The sequence below is a fragment of the Argentina silus genome (assembly GCF_951799395.1).
Source record: "Argentina silus genome assembly, chromosome: X".
Lineage (NCBI taxonomy): Eukaryota > Metazoa > Chordata > Actinopteri > Argentiniformes > Argentinidae > Argentina > Argentina silus.
In genome coordinates this window covers 39,043,205-39,069,162 of record NC_139653.1, presented here as the reverse complement: position 1 = coordinate 39,069,162, position 25,958 = coordinate 39,043,205, and the positions used below count along the sequence as shown (strand labels likewise).

At 40.9% G+C, this 25,958-nt stretch overlaps 1 protein-coding gene across 1 annotated transcript; it reads left to right on the top strand.

Moving 5' to 3' along the window:
* Positions 1–471: 471 nt before the first annotated feature.
* ttbk1b (tau tubulin kinase 1b) lies at positions 472–25,052 on the top strand (the record flags this gene model as incomplete). The annotated part of the gene is made up of 14 exons (XM_083694721.1): positions 472–579; positions 2,750–2,897; positions 3,387–3,460; positions 4,021–4,161; positions 4,381–4,485; positions 6,579–6,644; positions 8,800–8,892; positions 9,209–9,334; positions 9,785–9,936; positions 10,173–10,377; positions 12,200–12,378; positions 12,561–13,050; positions 21,441–23,305; positions 24,614–25,052. The coding sequence occupies 14 exons, from the start codon at positions 472–474 to the stop codon at positions 25,050–25,052; spliced, it is 4,191 nt and encodes a 1,396-aa protein (XP_083550847.1).
* Positions 25,053–25,958: the final 906 nt, after the last annotated feature.

The window sequence follows — 25,958 nt, the reverse complement described above, 5'->3', positions numbered from 1 at the left end:
AAATATGCCCCATCAAAAAAGATAACAATTTAGAATGCATTTAAGTTGCTGAAATATGTCTGTAGAATAGATGATATAAATTCATTTTGGGGGGTGCAGGTTGGAGTGCAGACTGAAAATGAATATCTGTGTTCTTATTAGAATCAGGTAGTAGACTACCTCCTTTATTTAAAAACGTCTTCCTGTTTCATGTGAAGAGAACCCAAAGGTCATGTTCAGACTCATGTTTGTTTGTTGGTAGGAGTAATATGTAATGTCTGATTTTTGTTTCGGTTTTTTTAATGTTGATTTCTCATGGCTGTTTTTTGTGATCTCTCTGATATGGTTTGTGTTATATCTGGAAATGGATAAAGAAATAGAAGTAAAGTCATATAAAAAAACAAACAGCTCAGATGTAACTCAAAGTGTGTTTCGTCACAGACTAATGGCTGAATCGAGTCAGGAACTGCAGTGCCTTTGTTTGGCTCACCAATGCAGTGTGTAGGGCCGCCCGTCCAAGCCGACGAAAACATGAATGGTGCAGGGGAGCAGGTGGATATACTGCCTCCAAACTGCATGGTGAAGGACCGATGGAAAGTGGTGAGTGAGTTTTCCTACCAGGAGCTATTCAGAGTTGGGTACTTTGCAAGTCTACTTAAAATGATAGGTGTATTCAAACCATGTCCTATTCAATTAGTTGTGTAGATCCAGCTATAAACCTCATCCGCCCAATTGAAAAGATATGCACTGAATAAGAGGAAACTAGACTCTGCCCATGTTTATACTTTATCAAGCAATGACACATATAGGTAACGTATACAGTTAACGTGGGATGTGACTTTTTTTTTATTTTGGAGTGGATTATTATTCAAAGTTATACAAAAGTAACATGGACTAACCAGATATTTAGACCTCTGCTGTGTGTGGTGGTACTGTAGCCATGAAATACTCTGATGCATCCTAATAATGTTAATTTTCCATCTTATAAAACCTGCCCTCTGATTACAAAGAGGTTTGCCTTCAATGAACTTCACTAAAAGTGTGCTCTTTTAGTTGTATAAATCAGACAGATTTTATTTTAAGCAACCATGTGTCATCATGCGTCGTGGCATAGCTGTGATGCTGCTGACAATTCCACATAGGTACACTCTATATCAATAATACTTCTGTTGCCCTCTCAATAGTGAGCCTTACAATACATGTTGCTGTTTTTTTTAAATAATTTTAGCTATGTTTTCCCAGGTGTTTATCAATTGGCTTACATTTAAAATTACAAAAATATTTGATTTAATCTCCCTGTATGATCACCAAACTAATCCAAAGTAGTAAATGTCTCGACGTTGTTACCATATGGACAACATCCTTAATTGTGCCATAAAAGTGTTTTCCCAGCAAATCAATACCATTACAAGCACATTGTGTTATATTATGTTACAGCTCAATATTGTTTGAGCATTCAGTAAAATCTAAACATTCATGGTCCATTCCATACACTTTCATGGTCAGTACCATACACTACCATACCCATAAATGATCATCAGTGCTTTACACTGTATAGCTCTAGAGGTTGTCATATTACTTAAATCTCACAGATGCCTGGTGTGGGATATCTGATCATTGTACTCTGGTTTGTAATGATTTTATACTGTATGCATGTACATCTACTCCTGTTACCTTGTCTGAGGATATATTGGCTAACTTCCCAAATGAAAAAATAAAATTGTGCAGAGAACATTTAGCTGTCTGAGACACTCACACATTAAAGCACCAGGGACACTCTAATAGGGTCATCTCATGCACTTTAGTGTCCTTTTCAGGCATCAGTAGAAGTGGAAAGGATGACAAGATTGATGTGTCAGTGACCAAGCATTTTTAGAGTGAGATGTGAGGGGTGTAGAGTGGCCATGATGCTTCTTGACAATAAGGTTATTATTGTAAGGCTGTGTAGTGTAGGACCCAGGAGCAGAGAGGAGATCAGACGAGGGAATGAAGATTACAGGTCACTTACTTGGAATTCCACAGACAAGAACAGGCAGGGACTTTGGAAAAATAACAAAAGCTATGTCTAACTTAAGAACACTGGATACGAGAGAAGAGTCAAGGACATTAACTCAGGTCCACTCGAAAAAGACTGCAGTACAAGACAAGTTTTAAGCTACCACCCTGAACAAAGGAAAGACACAACACTTGTAGGGAGAGGTCCTTAATTAGAAGTGAGATGCACCTGCGTGCTAATAAGTCCTTGGGGTGGTCTCTGCCACCCTCTAGTGATTCGATGGAACCATGACAATTATTAGTGTATCGTCGCTACAGGATTGCTCATTCCGAGGGTTAGTAATAATGTTATGTTATTTCCTAATTTTTTCTTTTAAATTTAAATCGTCCATGGCTGAAGATCGAATTGAAAACATGCCAATTGACCTTAGTACTGTATAGGTTATTCTCTCTCTCCCTCCCTATAATCCCATTCAGCACATATAATAGATCACACATTACACACGCATAACTCATATGCATGTAGAAGAGTTCTTTATTTTCATGATTTATATATTTTATTTATTTATTTCATACAATAGAACAGAACATGGTCACAAAGTGGGTCCCCAGACTGGAGTTGAAAGTGCTTATTTTGAGAGTTTCTTAGAATGATCTAACCATCTTAGCTCTCATTAGGCTATCACTACAGAAAAAGACTACTTCAAAGAGCAGTAAGCAGACATTAACATTCGTTTGTGTTAATTATGTTTGTTCATGTTGTTGTCACGTTCAGCTCAAGAAGATTGGAGGCGGAGGTTTCGGGGAGATCTACGAGGCTCTAGACCTGCTGACTCGGGAGAATGTAGCACTGAAGGTGGAATCAGCAACTCAGCCCAAACAGGTCCTCAAAATGGAGGTCGCCGTCCTGAAGAAACTGCAAGGTAAGGGCAGGCAGCTGTCTGTGTTCACTAAGGGCAGCTATCAATCAACGATAATAGTGTTGCAGTCAACAAGAATACACATGGCAGTGAAAACTAAGCTGTCGAGCTAGGATTCGATCTGTCTGGCAGTTTGATCTGTGTAAATAGTATTTTTTGTAATTGTTATACTAGCCACTTCAAATGAGGAGCGAGACGGTCTGGTGAGTGAGATTATGGGGGTGCATACTATACTTTGGACAGGATGTCAAATTGCTCCATAATAAACAATCAAGGGGGTTAACAAGGGCGTGAGCGATCTTTCTGGTCTGCTTCCAAAATGTTTGGGGTCCAGGCCTTTTGGATATACCCAGCCTCACCCATGGCAACAATGTTATCTGATGTGATTTTTGATTATCAAGACTATTACTGATGTATATTATTCTTCATAGATTTAATACAAAAATGATTATAATCATCTCTCATTATAATAGTCTCTTATTTTTTTCACAGGAAAAAATCATGTATGCAAATTTATTGGATGTGGAAGGAACGAGAAGTTTAACTATGTTGTAATGCAACTTCAGGTAATCAAATCAATATTTGATGCAAAACAAACATTCAACAGAAAGTGCCAGATCTCTCTCTCTCTCTCTCTCTCTCTCTCTCTCTCTCTCTCTCTCTTTCTCTCCCCTATCAAGCTAGTGCTACAGACTTTGTATCGTATAGGTTCAAGAGTTAACCTTGGTAGAAATATTTATACACTGCTTCTGTAGAATGGAACAATTTGTAGAATGGACTGCTGTCAAAGTAATTTCTACAGGGAACCGGTTGAGGTGTCTTTGACATCTGTGGTCATATCTATTGCTGATGTTGTTTAGTTTATGCAGATTGTATGTATTTGTATTTGTATTGTGTAGTTGTATGTGTTTTCCATTTTGAGTGTGTAAGATGCCTGTATAGTCAGTCTTGCTCTAGCTGTCCATATTTTTGCTTGTCTGACCACAAGGACCACAACAGAATTGTCTGTTGACTTTATAGTGATTTTACCCTTGATGATTTGTGTGTGTATGGTTGATTTCATATAGCTGAAGCAACTTTCTATGTATTTAGAAATTGTCAAATAAGATTCATTCACTCACTCAAGGGGAGGAACCTTGCAGACCTGAGGCGCAGTCAGCCTCGCGGGACTTTCACCATGAGCACCACCTTACGCCTTGGGAAGCAGATCTTGGAGTCCATAGAGGCCATCCACTCTGTGGGCTTCCTGCACAGAGACATCAAGCCTGTAAGTGTCCCTCTCCATCCTTAACTCTCTCCTGCAACTCAATCCCAAACCACCATGATGTTGTTGGTCATTTTAAATTACATATGATTATTAGATACTTAATTGTCTGTTGAAATTTGCATTGCATCGAACATGCATTAAAAACGGGTTACATCATCACAAAAACAGATGAGACTGGTACAAACATTCATATGTTTCTTTGTTGTTTATCTTCCCCAGTCAAACTTTGCCATGGGTCGGCTCCCATCGACACATAGGAAGTGCTTTATGTTAGATTTTGGCCTCGCACGCCAGTACACCAACACCACTGGAGAGGTTCGACCGGTAAGTGAAAGTGGAAGGCTTTTACTGCATTCTACCCCTACCCCTAACCCTACCCCTAACCCTACCTATGTGGACTCATTTACTCTGGCTCATGGATTTAAAAGCATTGGATTATTGTAAGCATGAGTTCTGTTGTAAGCCATGAGTTTCCACACACACACACACACACACACACACACACACACACACACACACACACACACACACACACACACACACACACACACACACGTGTGCGCACACACACACACACACACACACACACTATAAAATAGAAAAGTACAGAATATATAGAAGTACACACATAATACACTACTTATAGTCATACAGGGCTTGGTGTTTACCCTTCTCAGAATATGATCTCCTATGGCAAATTGTAACAAATAGTTTCAAAGACAATGTTTGAGGACCAATCTGCAGAATGCAGTATGTGACATTGTCAAGGTCAAAACCATCAGCATCCACTTTTGAGCCAAAATGGCAGTGCAATTCTGGATGCAAGCATTCAGTTTCCAGTTATTGTATCAGAGATTGTTAAATGAATAATGACGATGATGTACTCTGACTACATTTAGTCTAGTTTGCTACGAGGGTTTCAAAATGAGAAATAGGAATAGTGTATTATTGCGAGTCTGGTGGATTAAGTAAATTGAGAATGTTTACTGTAAAGAATGATACTGAATAGATTACTTCATACAGGTATACTTGCATATAGGTATACTTGTATGATAGTGTAAGCCTACTCGATAAGACTGTTTTGGGTGTTCTCTCCATATTGTTTTTAAGTCCAAATCTTCATCTGTTAAATGTTCTGTATTATTTTGCTTGGTATCTTAAAAGGCAAATAAAACCAAGCAATGCTTAACTTGTGGTCCTGTGTGGCTCAGTTGGTAGAGCATGGTGCTAGCTACGCTAATGTTGTGGGTTCATTTCCGGTGGGACCTTATATACACAAAAATGTATGCACGCACTGTATGGGTAACCAATAATAAGTAGCCAACCATTTCAAGGTAACAATAATTTTTTTAAATGTAGGATGTAACATACTATGGGGACGATTCACTTACTGTAGTAGTCTTACATTATGACAGTAAAATACATAACTGATTCTTTATTCACTACTACTATAATTAACTACTACATTAAATGATTGATTGGGAATAATCAATGTACCCTTATTATTAAGTGTGGCAATGGGTTTGGTTTTGTTTGGAAATTCACTTGTTTCACATTTGTTTACAGAATATTCATAATTTGCCATGTTATTTTCTCGTTTTATGTTTTGCAGTTTTGCTGTTCCTTTTGGCCTTTTCTGTTCGAAGCGCATGATTGTGACCCGTCTCATCTGTCAGGTGCTTGCCCCCCATTTCAGTTTCAGTTTGACACACACTTCAAAATTGTACAGATTGTATTGGTTTTATTTTTCATTTTGTGCCTCATATGGCCCAGGTCATTTACACACACACACACACACACACACACACACACACACACACACACACACACACACACACACACACACAACACACGCACACAACACACGCACACACACACACACACACACACACACACACACACACACACACACACACACACACACACACATATATATATATATCACATATATTTGATAGATTTATGCTACTACAAGAATGCAAAAACCTCAGAGGGCTAAGACCCAACAACTCCCTTTGCAAAACTGGATTGAATACTTGGATTTGTTCAACAAAACCATGCCTGTGATTTGAAACAGGGCAAATCGTTTACTTGATAAAAACAATATTTTGATTAAATATCATTACTCCACTGTGTGGCCTATAGTAACGTCAAGCCAACAGTATTTGTACAAGACCATGTATAAGTCTTACAAAGTATGGTCTTACAGAAAAATGGTTGCCCTGCCCTATGCATAACCTTGCTTGAGATGTATTTCCTCCTCCCCGATGTATTTCTCCATTTTGATTTTTTATGTAAATACATGTCATGCATGTAATACATTGATTTATCATCAATGTACTTAATTGGGTGACAGTCCCAATTATTATGCAGAAATATTATGCTAAAAAAAGAACTAACCTTATTTTGTTTTTCAGCCCAGAACTGTGGCAGGATTTCGGGGAACTGTTCGTTATGCGTCAGTTAATGCTCATAAAAACAAAGTAAGTGTCTTTTCGCGTTAAATAAAAAAATAAAGATGGACAGAGCAATGTAACATCATCATACAGAGTGGCCCACCTTCCTGTGTACAGACATCAACAATAACAGAATTCAAATTTGCTTAGACCATTGGCTCTAACTGATGAAGTCATGCAACAAGGGAGAGCTAAAATTCAGAAGAGCCAATACAGAAGAGTACAGAGTACAGAGGTGTGTCGCCACTTCTGGGTCCACACGAACATTCCACATTCATTTTCTCCGTCTGGATATCTTTTTTGTAATTATTATGGAAAAAAAAAAATGAAAAAAAAGTACCCATTTCAAACATTTATTTTTTTGCTTCAAAATAGCATTCTACAGAACAATTTAAGCATTACAAATAACGGACAGTAGAAAATACATTTAAAAACATAAAAAAAAACAGACACAACAAAAATGTCACCATAGACAGGTTATAATTTGACAAATACTGTAGACACTTCTTTGACACTTTGATATACACTCACCGGCCACTTTATTAGGTACACCTGTTCAACTGCTCGTTAACGCAAATATCTAATCAGCCAATCACATGGCAGCAACTCAATGCATTTAGGCATGTAGACATGGTCAAGACGACCTGCTGAAGTTCAAACTGAGCATCAGGATGGGGAAGAAAGGTGATTTAAGTGACTTTGAACGTGGCATGGTTGTTGGTGCCAGACGGGCTGGTCTGAGTATTTCAGAAACTGCTGATTTACTGGGATTTTCACGCACAACCGTCCCTAGGGTTTACAGAGAATGGTCCGAAAAAGAGAAAATATCCAGTGAGCGGCAGTTCTCTGGGCGAAAATGCCTTGTTGATGTCAGAGGAGAATGGCCAGACTGGTTCGAGATGATAGAAAGGCAACAGTAACTCAAATAACCACTCGTTACAACCAAGGTATGCAGAAGACCATCTCTGAACACACAACACGTTGAACCTTGAAGCAGATGGGCTACAGCAGCAGAAGACCATGCTGGGTGCCACTCCTGTCAGCTAAGAACAGGAAACTGAGGCTACAATTCGCACAGGCTCACCAAAATTGGACAATAGAAGATTGGAAAAACGTTGCCTGGTCTGATGAGTCTCGATTTCTGCTGCGACATTCAGATGGTAGGGTCAGAATTTGGCGTAAAGAACATGAAAGCATGGATCCATCCTGCCTTGTATCAACGGTTCAGGCTGGTGGTGGTGGTGTAATGGTGTGGAGGATATTTTCTTGGCACACTTTGGGCCCCTTTTGAGCATCTGGAACGCCACAGCCTACCTGAGTATTGTTGCTGACCATGTCCATCCCTTTATGACCACAGTGTACCCATCTTCTGATTGCTACTTCCAGCAGGATAACGCGCCATGTCACAAAGCTCACATCATCTCAAACTGGTTTCTTGAACATGACAATGAGTTCACTGTACTCCAATGGCCTCCACTGTCACCAGATCTCAATCCAATAGAGCACCTTTGGGATGTGGTGGAACGGGAGATTCGCATCATGGATGTGCAGCTGACAAATCTGCAGCAACTGCGTGATGCTATCATGTCAATATGGACCATGAGGAATGTTTCCAGCACCTTGTTGAATCTATGCCACAAAGAATGAAGGCAGTTCTGAAGGCAAAAGGGGGTCCAACCCGGTACCAGCAAGGTGTACCTAATAAAGTGGCCGGTGAGTGTATACCTTTTAGGGATGTAATATAATATTTTAAGTCAATTAGGCAAATACTAAAGAGGTTTTTTTTTTTTTACCAATCAATTTAATTTATGGATGTAAAATATTCCCAATAAAATAAAAAAATTCACAATGTATTGGCAGTCACTGCATTTTAGAAGTCACAACGGTTGCTCTTCAAGAATACAAGTCATAAGAAATTAGTGATTAATCTGGGAAGTTGTTAAATGGGTGGGTTAATGCTTTCAAATTCTATATATCGCCACTAATATAATGCCTATGGCGAAAATTGCAAGGAATTTGAAAGTGGAGCCAGGAAGTACGTCCTTGGTACACTATAATGCAAGCCTTGTTGATGTTCATAAGCAGGAAGTTGCCCTGGTGTGCATGAGGATGTCATATTGCTGATGCTATCTTAAGTTTCTGTTTGTCTCTGGTCATGTTATATTTTTCCCCCCTTTATTAGGAAATGGGACGTCATGACGATCTATGGTCACTATATTACATGTTGGTAGAATTTGCAGTTGGTCAGTTACCATGGCGAAAAATAAAAGATAAGGTGAGCTGTCTTCTGTCACTGTGTTACTTTAAAACTATGCTTACATCTCGGTTACAACATCTCATTGTGACAATTACAAAAAAGTGCCAATTGCTAGGTACCAAGACGTTCAGCATTTTGTTGAATAATTTCATGTAATTACCTGAAATAACCAATTGGCACCAAGTCATTACTTAGTAAATACCAAATAAATACTACTGTTGATAGGACTAAACTAAATATATTTAGTATATTTTAAATAATATAAAGCGTTACAAGTTATTTCACCATCCAAGGATTCCTTTCCTAATACCTGGTTGCTGTTTTTGGTAAACAGGAGCAAGTAGGTCAAATAAAGGAGCGATACGACCACAGAATGTTGCTCAAACACATGCCTTCAGAGTTCCATATCTTCTTGGATCATGTTTTAAGCCTTGAATACTACACCAAGCCAGATTATCAGGTATGGTTTCTCTCTCCTTTTTCATTTTCAGTGTTCACATGCATTATCTTGTTTGTGTGAGGACAGACTATAGGGACACACCCACAGTCTTTGCTTTTTAATGTTGTTTTTTTATTTGGTTTTGACATTCATTATGTGTGGGTGTGGTTTAGAAGAAGGTGCAGGTGATATGTTTACATTTGTCAATTGGGTTAGGAGTGACAGAACAAATCTTCTGCCACTCCCACATAAAACATAACAAAAAACATTACAGTTGCTCTCAATACATTTGGAATTTAACTTTTGCTTGCTACTCAACAATGTTTGATTACATTTTTTGGGGAATGCTTTCAATATTATTTAGGGGGTGTAAATACTGTATTTATTTTTTTGCTTTTAAAACCCAGATGTTTGCTTGATATTATTTACACAAATGCAATTCCATACATGACACTGTGGTCCTCCATGCAGTTGCTGATGTCGGTCTTTGAGAACAGTATGAAGGAGCGCATCATCACAGAGAACGAGCCATTTGATTGGGAAAAAGGAGGGACAGACGCACCACTTTCTACCAGCACGTCAACCCCTCAACAAAATACGCGACAGACTGCTGCCATGGTGGGGTAAGGAAATTAAGATGAAAAACATCTGGATTGCTCATCTACATAATGACTCACAGGTCATTAGCTCTGGGTGTTAAATGTACAATCTGCAATAGTAACTTCTGTTGAATTACAATTAATGAAGAATATAAATCATAAACGCCTCATAAGCTAGGTAACTATCTGAAAAGACAGTGAGATGTCAATATGGGAAGGTTTCATCCTCAAAATGTCAACCCCTGTTTTGTAATGGGCAGGGTGGTGAACATGACTCCAGTTCCTGGTGAATTGCCAAGGGAGAACACAGACGTTCTCCAGGATGAGCACCTTAGTGACCAGGAGAATGCACCACCTGTCCTATTACCCAGCCGGCCTTGCGAAGGGGCCCGAGCCCAGGCAGAGGGGGAGGCATGGGAGGACACCGACTTCAACCGCAACAAACTCAGGATCAGCATTAGCAAGGTACCCATTGAAACAGTTATCCTCCCTATAAAAAGGACACACTTGCTCACTTGTTTGAGCCAATTGTATATATTATGTTTTAAAAAAAACAAATAATATTGAATGTACCTTTGTACCTCCTTGGTAGCCTTGTACAGTAAGTACAATATAAAGAGAACATGAAATGCGCAAAGACCCCTTTATGTACTAGTGTAGAATGATCCAGATGGTTTTTAGATGCACATCTTTATTATTGAGTAATAACAGATGCAGCAGGCCACGCTCGGCTCATTCTAATGTAAGCATTCAGGGCAAGCAGACTCCTGCCCCGTAGAAGTCCATGGAAGTCCACGGTTGACAATATAGATATTGTATGTCAATAAGTTAATATATCACCAGGCAATTCTCCCTAAGGCCGTGTTAACTTGATTAATTGTTTAACAGATTTAATTTTCATTAAAGAGAGGTGAGTGAGTATCAAACAGTATCAAAATGTAGAGTGTACAGCTTAGATGTATAAACATGAAAAGTATTCGAAATAATATGCTACATTTCAGTCTGATTATTAAATACATTATCATGAATGAAAAGTCCAAAATCCAGGTGTAGACCTATACAGTATACATTATCTGAAATTACTGGGAAAATGACAGACTGTGGCTTTCATGAAAATGTTGCTTTTTAAACATTGGCCATGTTTGACCTGAAACATATAAACATATTAAATTCTAGCCTAAGGATGAAATAACGTGCACTTCTGTCTTTCCTAAAATACAACATTGCCCCTTTAAGACCTCAGTCAGACCTCAGCCAGCCAGTGTCTATCTTGTCTTAAACAGCACTAAACACAGCTAGTTGAGCAAAATAAAATAAAATGTGTAGTTTTTCATTTTGTTAATCAGCTTTTGTCTTATATACAGTACAAATCTAAAACAACTCTGAGATTCCTAACTTTAAATTCTCTCCCATGCTTTCTCCCAGGCTCTCACTTCTCAGTTGCTGTGCTGTCGTGCCAGTGGCTTGCAAGCGCTCCAAATTTGTGGCTCATACCTGGCGAAAATAATATCTAGAAAATAATCAAAAACAAATTATTTAATTTGGGAGTCATACTGTATGTGATGACTTACTTCGCCTATGCTTTGGGCCGGCCTGATCAGAAAACTATGGATTAACCATATTCATTGAATTCTTCTTTTTGATTTTTTTTTAGGTGAAGCGGGGCATCTGTTAAACAATTAATCGATTTTGTATGCTGATGTCGGTCTTTGAGAACAGTTTAATTTTGTATGGCATAAAGGGGCAATCTGGGATTGGTGCATACATTTTTGACCTTTAAATTAATTATATATAGCCATTAATTCTTGAAGAATATAACTTATAAATGGCTCATGAGCTCAATGGCTCAAAATATAATTAACAATATAGTTTGATTTAATGGATGGTCAGTCCTTGGATCCATAGCTCCGTCTATGAATTTGAGAGTGGTTACAATTCTCCAGTCACATCAATCAGCTATTTACAAAAATGTGGTGGGGAGACCGCTTTGTTGTTGTTCGAATCCCAGATTGCTCCTTAATAACTTAAAACACACTGTCAATGAGATAACTTTGCATACTACCTTTGAAAACATAATTGCTTTATTCTTAGCTTTGAAGTTTAAAAATGGTTTAATGGTCTTAATGCCCTGAATGCCTCTATTAGAGTGAGCCGAGCTTGAACAGCGGCGGCTGTGAGTGCTAAATACAACTTGTCATGTAAAAATGATCTAGATCATTCTACAACAGTGGCTCTGTAGGTCCAGTAGTGGCAACCATGATAACCTTAGAAACTGACTGTCCCCCAGACGCATGTGGCTGTGGATGAGGAGGCTACGAGAGGGGCATGCCCTGTGTCCCCAGTGGGAGCAGGCCCCCCAGACTCCCCTGGTGCTCAGGCCCGTGCCCCCAGGTTCCGGCGGATCAATAGCCCGGAGTCTGACCGGCTGTCGGCTGCAGATGGGAGACCAGACATGTATGACAAACGGTAGGTGCTCTACACATGCTGTACATATAAAGGCTGTGCTCCAGGTTACCTACATTACAGACGCACAATTAAGCTTTATGTAAACGTAAATGTATAAACAATTTATCAAACAGATGACTTCTTACTCCTACTATGGTTGCTTATCTGTCATGTCAGCATCTATTCTGTTCTACTCAACAAAGGTCCCGGATGGACATCCTGGGCTCTCCTTCCCGCCACGTATACTCATCCCAGCCAGCCCAGATGCACTCCCTGGAGGGAGGGGGTGGCGACCGGCAGGGGGGAGGGCGGCACGAGGCATCAGCAGCATCTGGGGCCGATCCTGAGGCCCACAGTAATGCCTTCATCCGTTCTGTGCCGCTGGCCGAGGAGGAGGACTTTGACAGCAAGGAGTGGGTGATGATCAACAAAGAGACGGAGCTGAGGGACTTTCACCCAGGGGCTGAGCCCACCACCTCTGGCACCACTGATGAGGAGCCAGAGGAACTGCGGCCCCTGGAGGAGCAGGAGGAGCGCCGGCGGTTGCGGGCAGCTGGAGGAGGAGGAGGGGGGGAGGCAGTGGTGAGGCCCAAGTGCCATGCAGGGGAGCGTGGGGGTACACGAGGCATGGGTACACTGCCAGAGGAGGAGGTACGGAGACAGGAGGCAGAGCCTTTCGGACCTCACGGGCAGGTAAGCGCTGATTCAGATTTACATTCATGTTTAGAAAATCTTCATGATCTTTGCTGAGCTGAGCGGTTGCGGTATTGCAACAACAGCATCTAAAACAGAACAGGTCAGGCTGTGGCTTAGTGTGTTTTTGTGCCAGGTTTAGTTTTTTTGTGCCTAGTTGAAATTCAAATGGAATTGAAATGGAACCTGTGTGTGTGTGTGTGTGTGTGTGTGTGTGTGTGTGTGTGTGTGTGTGTGTGTGTGTGTGTGTGTCTGTGTGGGTTGGGGTCCATTTGAACCAAATTGATATTCAAATTGTCTTGAAAGGGATTTAACCCAATCATACACATCATACACGTGCATGTGTGTGTGAGTGTGTGAGTGTGAGTGTGTGTGTGTGTGTGTGAGTGTGTGTGTGTGTGTGTGTGAGTGTGTGTGTGTGAGTGTGTGTGTGTGTGTGTGTGTGTGAGTGTGTGAGTGTGTGTGTGTGTGTGTCACCCTGTGCATCTGTGCTCATCCTTTCTCTTTATGTTCGCTTTAGCCATCTTTTACTGACTCATGCATGTACAGTACTGTAGCAGTGGATAGGCCTCAGGTTTTCATGTACAGTACTGTAGCAGTGGATAGGCCTCAGGTTTTCATGTACAGTACTGTAGCAGTGGATAGGCCTCAGGTTTTCATGTACAGTACTGTAGCAGTGGATAGGCCTCAGGTTTTCCATATGTCTGTATTTATGTTACATTTTAACTATCATCTGAGCCTGCTATAATAACTTTTTGTTGGTCCATCACTGTAAGCCCTGTGTTAAGTTTACTTAACCTAAACTTTCTATGCAAAAGCTCAAAAGATATTGTTTTTTTATATATATATTGTACAGCTTTTTCAGTATTAACATTTTACTTAATGAATTATATTGTCTTAAACATATTCACAGCACCTTGGCTGGTGGATCTATGCAGTCATAGAGCATTATACAACTGTATAAACCAATGAGGCATAGAATACAGTTTTAGAATGTCCTCTGACAGCATCTGTATGGTGCTATGAATGTTTACTTATATCTTGGTGTAAATATCATCTTGTATGCTCATTTAATTCGGCAATATTAATGAATTGGGGTCTTAAGCTCCTTTAACAGTTTTCTTATACATCAATGTTACAGGATGTTTTTTATACAGCATTCTATTGAGATGCCCTCAACCATTTGAAAATGAGAATTTACACAGGGCCTTATCCCTAAAGAATGTTTAGTGTGGTTTTTTTCTGAAAAAAAACACAAACACAAGTACACATTTTCTATTGACTGACTCACCTCCATATGACAATGAGGAAGTATTTGCAATATTATGGAATACATAATTGTTTCAGCCACCAATATTCACACTATAACTGCTGTCAAATTACTTTGTTTACTTTCAATAAAAAATAATATTAGTATCCTTGATGATCAGCCCATCACTGTTTTTTTTCTGGCATCAGTGTCTTAAACCTTATTGTGTAATAGGAATATTGTTGGGCTGTGTATTTTTCATATGTGGAATGGAGTGGCTAATTGAGTTATCAAAAAAGCTGATTGCCTTGCTCTCTTGCCCTTTTGTGTTGTACTTTATAACTTTGACGTTCATTTTGGCAGTAAATACATTTACATCCCTGAAAGAGGAGGAAATTAGGGAGTTGGGTGAATGGATATTATGAAGTGGCTTTTTTGTTTTGATGGTGCAGGATTGTCTCATTGCAGAAGGGTATTTGATTGACAGATGTAATTTAGCAATCAAAGAAGCAAATAGGAATGTTATTGGTCATGATGACAGTAAACTGTTGCAGAAGACTGGTATGAATGTGTGTCTCCTCTCTCTCCACTCTCAGCCTTGGAACTTGTTTAAATGTCATTCTCAAATATATTTTGGCCAAAAATGAAAACTTTGACCTTTGCCTGCACACCCACATCACAGTCAGCAAATACTGAACAAACAAATATTTTTCTCTTAGTTCATATTTAGTAAAAAAAAAAAAAGAAAAGGAAAAAGAGATTGATAAAGAAAACCCATCTCTTATAATGCTATTGTCTGTGTGTGTGTATGTTTGTGGGGGGGTCTCACTGCAACAGACACACAGACATTCCAATGCAGTAGAGAGTGTTTTTTTTCTTTTTTTTGAGACAGAGCAGGAGTCATGGCCCCCCGCCTGATCCCTTTCTCCTCCACTCTTATTGGTCTTTTTCAGTTGGAGGAGGACAGGCCCCACTCCCACCACCACCACCACCACCACCACCACCAACACTCTTTCCCGAGGCCCAACCAATTGAGAAGATTGGCGTCGTACGTGTTCTCCTCCTCAACACTGGAGACGGAGCAGTATCCCCACGCCGAAGCCGGTGCATTGATCCAGCGCAGCCGCTCAGCAGAGAGCAGCCCGGCCCGCCTCCCCTCACGTCATCGCCACTTGCCCCTGTTGCCCGGCAGCCCCGGGAGCACGCGTCCCCGCCACTCGGTCCTCAACCTCTCTCGCCTCCAGCTCCAACAAATGCTGGCTAAGCTCATGAACAAGACGTGATCGGAAAACCACTTGTGTGTGTGTGGCCGGTTTTCACGCACTACGACAGCCCCCCGCCCCCCCCCCCCCCCCCCACCCCCACACAAACACACTACAGGCTTTATCTGGGGGGATTTAAATAAGGGAATGATACAAAAAGGAAAGAAGAGTTTATTTTTCTATTCCTTGCAATAAAATGGGGCCCTCACCCTGTGTCTGGGTGAGCCTATTGGTCTGGAAAGTAGGATTAGCTTTCACACTCTTGGAGGAAGTGCAGGCAAGGTCACTCAATACACTTCGCTCCAGGCGCTTAAACTGGCCGCCAGTGTGGCCAAGGGCTCAGTGGCTACTGTGGATGTAGAGGGAGAGAGACAGAGAAGTGGAGAGGAGAGACATTACTGTTATAAAAGCTGTTTTTAAAGCTCTGTGTAGAGGTGTGAGTGGTAGACTTAGGCTAGGAGTAGATGCTTCGCTTTGCCCAGGTTTTCCTACATCTGCATATGCTTAGAAGTGCTTTACAGAACAGGACTGTGTGTGTGTGTGTGTATGTGTGTGTCCGCACCATCATTTTCATCATCATCATCATCAACAACAACAACAACAACATCGTCATCATCATCATCATCTTCCACATAGGTTGGTTTTGTTAAATGCAATTTGCCGAAGGGGATTTAATGCCGATGGGGAGTTTCATGCAGAATTGTTACTATGGCTGTGCTGTAGTTTAGTGAGTGACTGATTCACATCCAGGCACTCATTTTTATTTTTGAATCAAGGTGGGGTCAGTTAATGTAAATTGAAATTACAATTCAATGATTGAAAAAAGGACATTTATTTTCAATGATTTCTCAACAGACTGAAAGATATAAGCTTTTTACATCAAACACTTTACCATTTTTGAATTGTAAATTCTAAATCACTTCCTGAATTGACTGAATTGAAATCGATTTGACTCCAACCCTGGTTCATACATATTCCTTTCATATGTAAGAGGTATAATAACTTTGTTTATGAAGCTAATATCTATTTAATTAATGTCTGTCTAACACAGAGAACATATGGGTTGCCCAGATTTATAGTTTGGGTGTAAGGCTTTCTCAGATTTGTGGCATGGAGAACTATACAGATTATAATTTTATATTTGAGAGATTATGTATAGGCAAACAGTAGGACAGAAAGGTCAGAAATCACACAGAATTTCTGAATTATGGACCAGGACAGGACAAAATATAGGTAGAGCATTAATGTTGGGTTTCTTTGTTGACTTTCCCTGTAACCAAAATTTGAATTTTAGGGTAGAAATTGAGGTTAAGACTGTGATACCATGACATGCTTTACTGGCAGGGAAACTGCCTGTATTCTTCTCCATCCAATCATGAGTCAAGGATTAATGGAATGACTGTTTTTTGGAAGCAGAGGATTGACTAACTAGGTAAAATGGTCAATAGAGTAAATGCATTTGTGACTAACCAGGTATTGGACATGGGTAGTCCATGCAACTCAAAACTGTCAGCTAAAGCCTCGGCATTAGTTAAGGGAGATAACGCAAGTCTTTCAATCTCATGCAAGGTTACTCTTCCTGTGAGAACAGTCCAGTGAACTAGGAGGCAGTCTTTGACTTTAAGGTCTGATGCCAAATAGTCAACCGAATCTGTCCAACATATTTGAGTATCAGTAGCCTTGTAGCACCAGTCTCATCAATGAATATTGGAAGGACATGCCTTGAATTGTACAGTAGTGGGGAGAGGGAATGTTTACTTAAAAAATGTAACAATATGAGGATAGGGTAGCGATTCAGCTCTGGAAACAGTACCCCCACTACATGGTGATACAATGTGTTCACTGAATTAACAGGAAAAAGATGTTCATGGGTCTTTGTATCTTATGCATTTGAACAGTTTCTATCAAATGATGGTCTATGTTGATTTGACATTATCAACGTGCCAGAAAGTTGGAGACAAATGGAGAGATTCTATTTGATTGTTAGTCAATAATGGATCAATAGGCAATAGTTGGATCAATAGGCAATAGAGTACTAGGCAATAGTTGTCATTGTTTTTTAGCCGAAGTAGAATAACACTCACCTTATGCATTTTGTCTTTATACGGACAGTAGGAAGGAATAAGACGGTAACAGATGAAAGGGAGACACAGGGTGGACGGACACAAAGGGTGGTTTTGAACCAACAATGTCAGAGGAGTGCAGTAGTTAGGAGTCTGTAACACGTTGCCCCACGTTCCGTCTTAAGGAGGAATGCTGCTTTTGTCTTCCCCATTATAGACTTCCCCATAATGTCTTCCCCCTTATGTAACTTTGTCTTGAAAGATTATTCACGTGCACACAATGTCTTTTCTAGTCTTTTATAGTTGGAAATTACACAGTGAAATTATAATTTTACAGGTTAGATTAAAGTTGAAATTATGATGGGCAGGTTTCCCAGACCTAGATTAAGCCGAGTCCAAGTCTAAAAAACTACATTGACACAAGCACCACTATCTACCATTTGGTTTCTTCTTATTTGATTTGTTATCTTTGCCACTTTTACCCTAAGTGTTAAGGCTTAGGGTCTGAATTCTGCGTTAATGTCTTTGAAAAAATACCCATAAAAGTGTTAATCAGGATTAATCAGATGCAATGATTTATGACTGCCCCTCAGGATGGGTAAGTGTTAATATAAATTATGTTTGATGCATGAGGTCCTAGGTATTGATATACTGTATTTGTTACCATTCAATGATACTGGACATTGATACTTCGGTACAGATCCTGGACAGAGAACAATTATCTTGTTCTTATGAAGGACCACGGCTTAATTTTGCTGCGCCAGTCACAAATATAGATTTGCTGCTCATATACAGTGTTATTGTATCTTTAACTGTAATTGTTTGAATGAAGTTGATGTATATACTGTAGATTATCTGAAGAAGTGACCTAAGATGGTATCATAAATCCGCAAGGAAGGAACCAAGAGGAACCCTTATGATGCCTGTTAGGGTCATATGATCTGTGTATTATAACTTAAAAAATGCAAGGTGTTTGACACCGAAAAGTTATCTTTTATCGATGGAGGTTAATAACAGCATTTGTTTGTATTTTCTTTTTACACTATTGTTGTTATGTGACATACAACACTGCTTTCATGCTGAATGGCTGGCTGGTGATAATTCCACCAACAATCATACTGTTTAAAGCGCCCAAGAATGCAACTGACTGATTGAACAGTATTCTTCCCTCATTTAGCTCAGTTCCAGATTTAATGCTTTAGTTCAGCTCTCAATAAAGAATGTTGGATGCCGATTTGCTTAAACTAATGGTTTGTAAAGCCTGATTAAACTTCAATAATCAAATTACAGATTATATGATTTAACATGGTCATGACTTTGAAATAAAGAAAAACCTTGCGTATAATTTCCATCTTACTTTGCTGTGTGGGAAGAATATTGTCTTTGATTTATCCCACAAACCTGGTTGATGGAACAGTGCTCTACAATGAGATATTAGCTTGGCCAAAATTTGTCAATTTGTCATCCCCAGAGCTCGATCCCCAGGGACATAGCCCTCATGATAGCCGACTAGAAATTCAGATTAGCAAGATTGGGAGCCCAACTGTACACTGACTATAAAATTCTGTCTGAACAACCCTTATATACAGCCTGTGACTAGGATTCAGATGGGCTGGTCATGTGGTCAGGAAAATCTGAGAATCTACTTATGACTAACTGTTCAGTAGTCTATGCAGTCTGTTTAAATGTGGTACAGTACATTTGTAACTTAGATTAACTATTTGTGAAATGTCTGTATTGGTCTGGAATTATCTGCTGCACTTCACTTTATTTCCATAAAAAAGGATGCTCACAGATCAGATTGTTACCTACACAGGCATATATATATATATATATATATATATATATATATATATATATATATATATATATATATATATATATGTGTGTGTATATATATGTAGCTCAGTGAAGCAGGGGACTCATGAAAGCCCTTTTTGATTAAGTGTACAGTTTGGGGGTGTGTGGTGGGGGTGGGGAGAATCGTGAGACAATTTGTGTAACACTTCCACACTTTGGAGGGAGTGTAAAAGAGAACAAATGTCAGCCATGACTAGGACACAATGATCTGTGAGTGTCTTTTTTTTTTTTTTTTTTTTTTTTTTTTTACAAAAGGAGGACACTATTTTCCTTCTGAGAAAATAATGTAAACATTTTTGTATAGCAATAACTCTGTACAGTTGACTTGTAATGTCTACAAGTAAAGCATGTATTCAAGCCTTTTTGATTTTTGTTTCAAACATGTAAATGAGTACATTGCTGAATCAACATTTTACTTTGTTTTCAGCATGCCATGTTGCATTGCATATCTGATTTTAAGCTGTAAATACATTTGGCAAAGCATTGTATCCAAGGCTACACTTGAATTCACACCTGGGTTGAGCGGTTTTAAAGCAAAAGAGAGAACATATAATTCGGTGCATAGACTTTTGTGCCTTTTTTTATCCATGTATGTAAACTATACTAGACAATCCTTAGAAGCTTGTATACAACCAAAATATGATTAAAGGATTTGGGGAAATACTTTAGGAAAAGTTTGTCTTTGCCTTCATCTGTTTGTTCAGTCATGGCTGATGCTTTGATTGTCATTTTAAAAGTTGTTCATTAACACATTGATAAATAAGTGAATACATAGAATAGTGGTGTCAATTGGCTCTGCCCACAGACACTACGCAGGAAGGGAGTTTGGAGTGACAAAGATGAAAGTTATTATGCAAGAAGTGCTACTGAAATGAACATCGTTGAAAGTATCTGGCGGGCTTTTGTATTCAAAATAGATTGGTTTGCATTGCACATGTACAGTAACCCTTCGTAACCTTTTTTTATAAGACCTAGATCACACTGTTATATGTTATATTAATGACTTAAGAGATGTCATAAACTAGCAATTTTTGGGATTAATTTTAGCTGTCTCACTGACTTCATAACTTTTTATTATGGCTGTGTAAGTCAGTCATTATGAGCTAAAAGCTGACTGGCTGTAGTTGATTAGCCCAGACAGTTTTTTGTGACATATGTTGCTTTCTTAGATACTGAGTAGTCATATTTTGGGACCCATAGGACCCTATTAATTCTGGAAATATGGCCAAAATATCTTGCAGACAATCCAGTCCAACTCATATTATGACGGAACCCCTCTCTGAATACTGCACTGTGTTTACGAAAAATATTTTTTTTACTCTGTAGCCCTACTCACTATTTTTGCCTGACCCCTGTTTACACTGGCCTTAATTTAACTACTTTACATGGGTCACCCCATTTACACACATCAGTGCAATTCAGATTAAGTGGTAGGGGAGAGTTGGGGAGCATTGGGAAGGGTGAGATGGGGCACATTGGAATTCAATGCAAATGAGCATACCTGCGTTTCACCTCTGCCCCATTTACAAAGACACCTGATCAGCTTTTTATCGGGACCATAACTATAACCATAACTCTGCCTAAGATTTAGTGCTATGCCCTACCCCAGGTTAGTTTACACAGACAACAGTAACAGTGAATTACCGGTAAAATACCGGGACATGCCTCTGTGTAAACAGGGCTTGTAATACACTTGCATTTCATCATGGTAAAAAAATGCTAAAGTGTATTAAAGTGGAGTAAATTTACTTTTACAAAATGTAATGTAGACCAAGTCTTCTGAGGGGGATTCTGTCATAATATAAGTTGGCCTTTTCATTACAAGAAAAATCTCAATGCGCTTGACAACATCCCTTTAAATCAACTCTAATGACTTGTGTTGGCTTATTTATCTATACAAAAAACTATTCCTTGATACACAGGAATCCAACAGCTTCTTTTTGTTGTGTGTTGCAGGCACATGAGCAGGGCGTGCCCTACCAGGTTGATGGTGTGGAGGACCAGAGCGGAGAGAGGCCTGATCTCACCCTACTTGCCCAGCGTCACGTAAGACAGGTGGACTTCCTGTCCGCCATGCTGACTGCTAGCCCTCTGCCCCTCCAAGTCCCCTTTGAGCCTGGTGCTAGAGCACGACCTGAGCAGTTGGATACCCCCAGGAGCAGGGGGGAGGCGGGAAGTGATGGGAGCCCAAAGAGCAACGAGTGTAGTCAGGAGGGTGATGACGAGGGGGCCCCCTCCACCCTCCTTGCTGACGTGCCCCCGCAGAGTATCCCAGGCAGGTCTGGAGCCTCTGCCTGCGAGCCCGATGCAGAGCTAGAGGAGGGCTCCAAAACCCTGGTTCTCTTCTCGCCTGGGGACATGAGGAGGTCATTGGTGGTGGTGGGGGATGTGGACTTGCCCCCAGATGGGGACCAGGGTACTCTAGTGGCCATTACGCCACAGTGCGAAAGAGTTCAGGCCCTGGGAAGCCTGCTAGAAGTGTCCGAGCCTGGTACCCTGTCCTCACTGCTCAAGTCTGAGCCCAAACCCCCTTTGACTACCCTTGCCATCGCCGGCCCCACAAATGCTGTGACTGCTGGTACCTCGTCGCCTTTTACCAAAGTAGAGCGCACCTTCCTCCACATTGCTGAGACCACCCATCTCAACATCATGAGCTCCTCGAGTGCTCTGCAGACCAGGCAGCTGCTTCCTGGGCTGGCCGAGGAGCCTTCACTTGTGCAAGAGGATGTGTCGGATAGAGAGAACAAGAGGGGCAGGGAGAGCCGTTCAGATGGGGACATCTCTGAGAGAGACAATGAGAAGGAGAGTGACTGTGGTTTTGGCAGGTATGTTCCACAGAGCGACAACCAAGAGGGAAAGGAGAGTGGATCTGAATGTGACGTGTCTGAGAGGGAAAAGGATGGGGACAGAGAGAGCCAGTTAGAGGGGGACGAACCAGAGGGAGACGAGGCAAAGAGAAAGAGTATATCCGATGGCGATGTTCCGGAGAGAGAGAAAGTGAGTTTGCCAGAGGGCGATAACTCGGCTGAGGAAGAAGGCGTAATAGAGAAAGAGATTGTACAGTTCAGCTCTGCTGGGAAAGACATGGAACTTGGAACCAGGGTGATCCAGTCAAGCCTCCCCTCTCCGCTTCTTGGTCCACCTAAAGAACCTGAAGCCCTCTTGGTAGGTTCTCCAGAATCTAAATTGCCCTCTGGACAAGAGGATGCCCCCGTTGCCATGCCCCTTGAGATGAAGACTGTCCTAGAGGTAACGTTGGTTGGAACAGAGAGCAAGACCGAACGAGACGATGGGGCCTCCTCACAAGAGTATTCCAAATACCCTCTTGAACCACCAACGTCACCTGTGGACCAGGTGAACAAATTGCCAGAAGCCGGCAAACCAGTGACCACCAGGCCTCAGAAATGGAGCCGAATCCCTGTTCTGATGTCTGAGGAGGACACCGGCTCTGACCAGTCGGCATCCCAGTCGCTCAGGGAATCTAAGTCACGAGAGAGGCCCAAACGACCACATCTGGCACGTCGGGTGATGGAGATGAGGCAGGGTGGCCTGCATAGGCTGACCTCCAGGGCCTCATCTTCAGCCTCCTCAGGGGATGACGGTGGTAAAGTCTGGGAAACCCCATCTGCCACTGCTTCAGAGGATACCCATGATTCAGATGACTCTCTCTCCAGGAAGGACATGGAGAAGAGGGGTGTTGGGCGTCAGCGGAGCAGGATACCCCGTCCCATAACACCAGTGAAGGGATCCTTGGTCACGCCCTCTCCTGAGTCCCTCACTGGACCCAGTGTCCACAAGCCACAATCTTCAGCTGTACATAGGTGGGTCAAAGACCACTTTTAATGTATCTCAATGCATGCACTAAATTACATTGTAACACCATGTTGATACGTTGTTGTTTTTATAGCAATTATGGTGATACATTACACATACACTACACATATTGTATATAAGAACAATATAATGTAAAGTGACACCTAACCTGTAATGTTAAAAATAACATAGTATTCTTAGCTATCCACATTTTAGTGAGCTTATGTACATGCATCTCACTTAGTTATTAACTTTCTTTGACAGGATGTATAGGAAACAGATTAAGATATATTTTTTCATTTTGATCACATCTAATTTTATTCATTAAAGGGGCAATCTGGGATTCACTTTTTTTGGTAAATGGCTGAGGAATGGGGCTGGACAAATGTTACCACTCTCTAATTCATAGACTGAGCTATGGATGCAAAGATGAGATACATGAGATACAAATTATAGTTTTAACCATGTTTTGAAGCTATACATTGTTTGTTTACAATTACATGACAAGGCTGGGGGTTCATAGAACATTGCACAAAGTTATGTCACTTTCAATAATACTCAATAATAATACACAATTGTGTCAAATAATATGCTTGATTTTGCATCATGGCTGTGTTGAGTAACAAAATCAACTGGGTTGGGCTTCTGCGTCTTGGGGGCGTGTCTGAGAAGACTTTCTCTCTCAAGAGATTTGGACTTATTGAGAAATTGGTTAAGAAGGTTGGATTTGTAACCCTTTTGTTTAAATCTCCCATGCATTTGTTTGTACCAAACCTTCAAGTGCATGTTCCTATAAAACTTGGTTTTAAATTCATTAGCACTATAGGTGGGGGCAAATGACAAATCTTTAGAAAGCGCCGAGAATAGGTTCCGACAGGTTGATCACTGTGTCAATCTCAAGTATTACACCCTTTCCAAAGAGCACCTCAAATCACCAGAATGACCAGAGCAGCGCTCCTCAAAAAAATGTCCCCTTTAATATCTTTTACAGTACAAAAATTCACCCCCCTGCACAATTTCCCATTTAGTTTCGGCCACTGCTGTAATCATTATAAGCAAAGTGTCTTGTCTTGCCTATTAATACAAAATGTATGTGGAATTTAACATCCTCTGCACACTGTTTCTGTGCAGAACCACCTACAGGTTGTCATTGCATCTGGTCTTTGCACAGTTTGTGGGTTGACAAAAGCAGAGCCCTATGAAGGATTGACCAAAAATGATTTGTAATTGACTTGCCTCAAAAATAACATGATAGCACTGCAATTGTAACTTAATCAATGTTGGTGACTAGTTCTTGTTGTATCTCTGTGTTTCAGACTACAAACCCACAAAACAGGGAGTGCAAGCATGAATTTCAAACAGCACCAGAGGTCCCAGACACTGCAGTCAAGACCCAACTCCTCCCCCTGCCCTGCCTCGCTTGGGAACCGGTGCGGGGTTTCCCAAGCTCTTGCCGCATGCCCCTCCCCGCGTAGCCTCAGCACCTCCCCGCGCAGTTACTCCACCTCCCGGACAGACAGCCCTTCCCCTCAGCGCCAGCGACGGGGCGCTGCAGTCACAGAGGTCCATAGGCAGCTCATATCCTTCAGGGCACATACCGCAGCCCCGCTCAAGCCCAAAGCCCCCCAAACCGAGGACTCTGCCCCCCTGACACCTGCCGCCAGCAGGCAGGGTAGGCGGGGCAAACCACACCCGTCATTCACGCCCATGAAGGGTAAGCCGCACATTGCAGAGAGCAAGAGAGCCACCAGATAATAGCTTAATGTATTGGGGGCTACTCATCAACCACCCATATTGCCGTCCACAGTGCTTCCACACTTTATCTTCATCAAAGTAACCCATGGACCTCAAAGGTGTCTGTCCCAGACTGTGCAAAATGCTTTCCTTTCCACTTGTAGGATGATAATGAGATGTCTGCTTTTAGTCTTAAGTTCAACAAAAAACAAAAACATAGAGAGAAGGTGGCCAGAATCATGTATAGAGAGCTCAGCCAACTTTTCCTCTACATAATTTGATCACGCCTTTGAGGATTTTAATTCCATCCCTTTTAGCATTCATGACAAGTATTTGGATTATTGTAGTCAATAATACAAAGGTAGTAAGGTACCTTTGTTTAAAATTCAGAAAATTCCATGAACTACTATTGGTCAAAATGATTGAAGAAGTGGCTAACATGGCTGCCTTGGAATTATGTAGTGTCATATAAACACATCATAATGCTTTTGGATGAAAACTCAATGGCCAAACTCTATTTATATAGCTCTGCATGTGGCGATGTGACTCTCAAGACCACAGGGACTGGGGAGGTAGATATTTATGATCTAGTGGGGCAGAGGGCTCACTGCAATTGTCTGGGACTTACCCCTAAAAGAGTCTGATCGAGGAGTCAGTGCCCTGCATACTGTTTGCCTTAATGATACCCATTCATATCTCTCCTGATTGGTGGTTGCTATAGAGGCAATGCATAGTTGACTTTTGGCAGTATCTTTTATACCCCCACTCACCCAATCAGGGACGAACACATCTGCTGCATCTGCTATACAATACAAATGTGTGCCCATAGAAACAAATAAGTCCCTTACTAGTATGGAGTATTATACAGTGTCATATTCCCTGTGAGTGCATCAATAAGGTGCTATTAGAAAAACCTTGACTAATGAA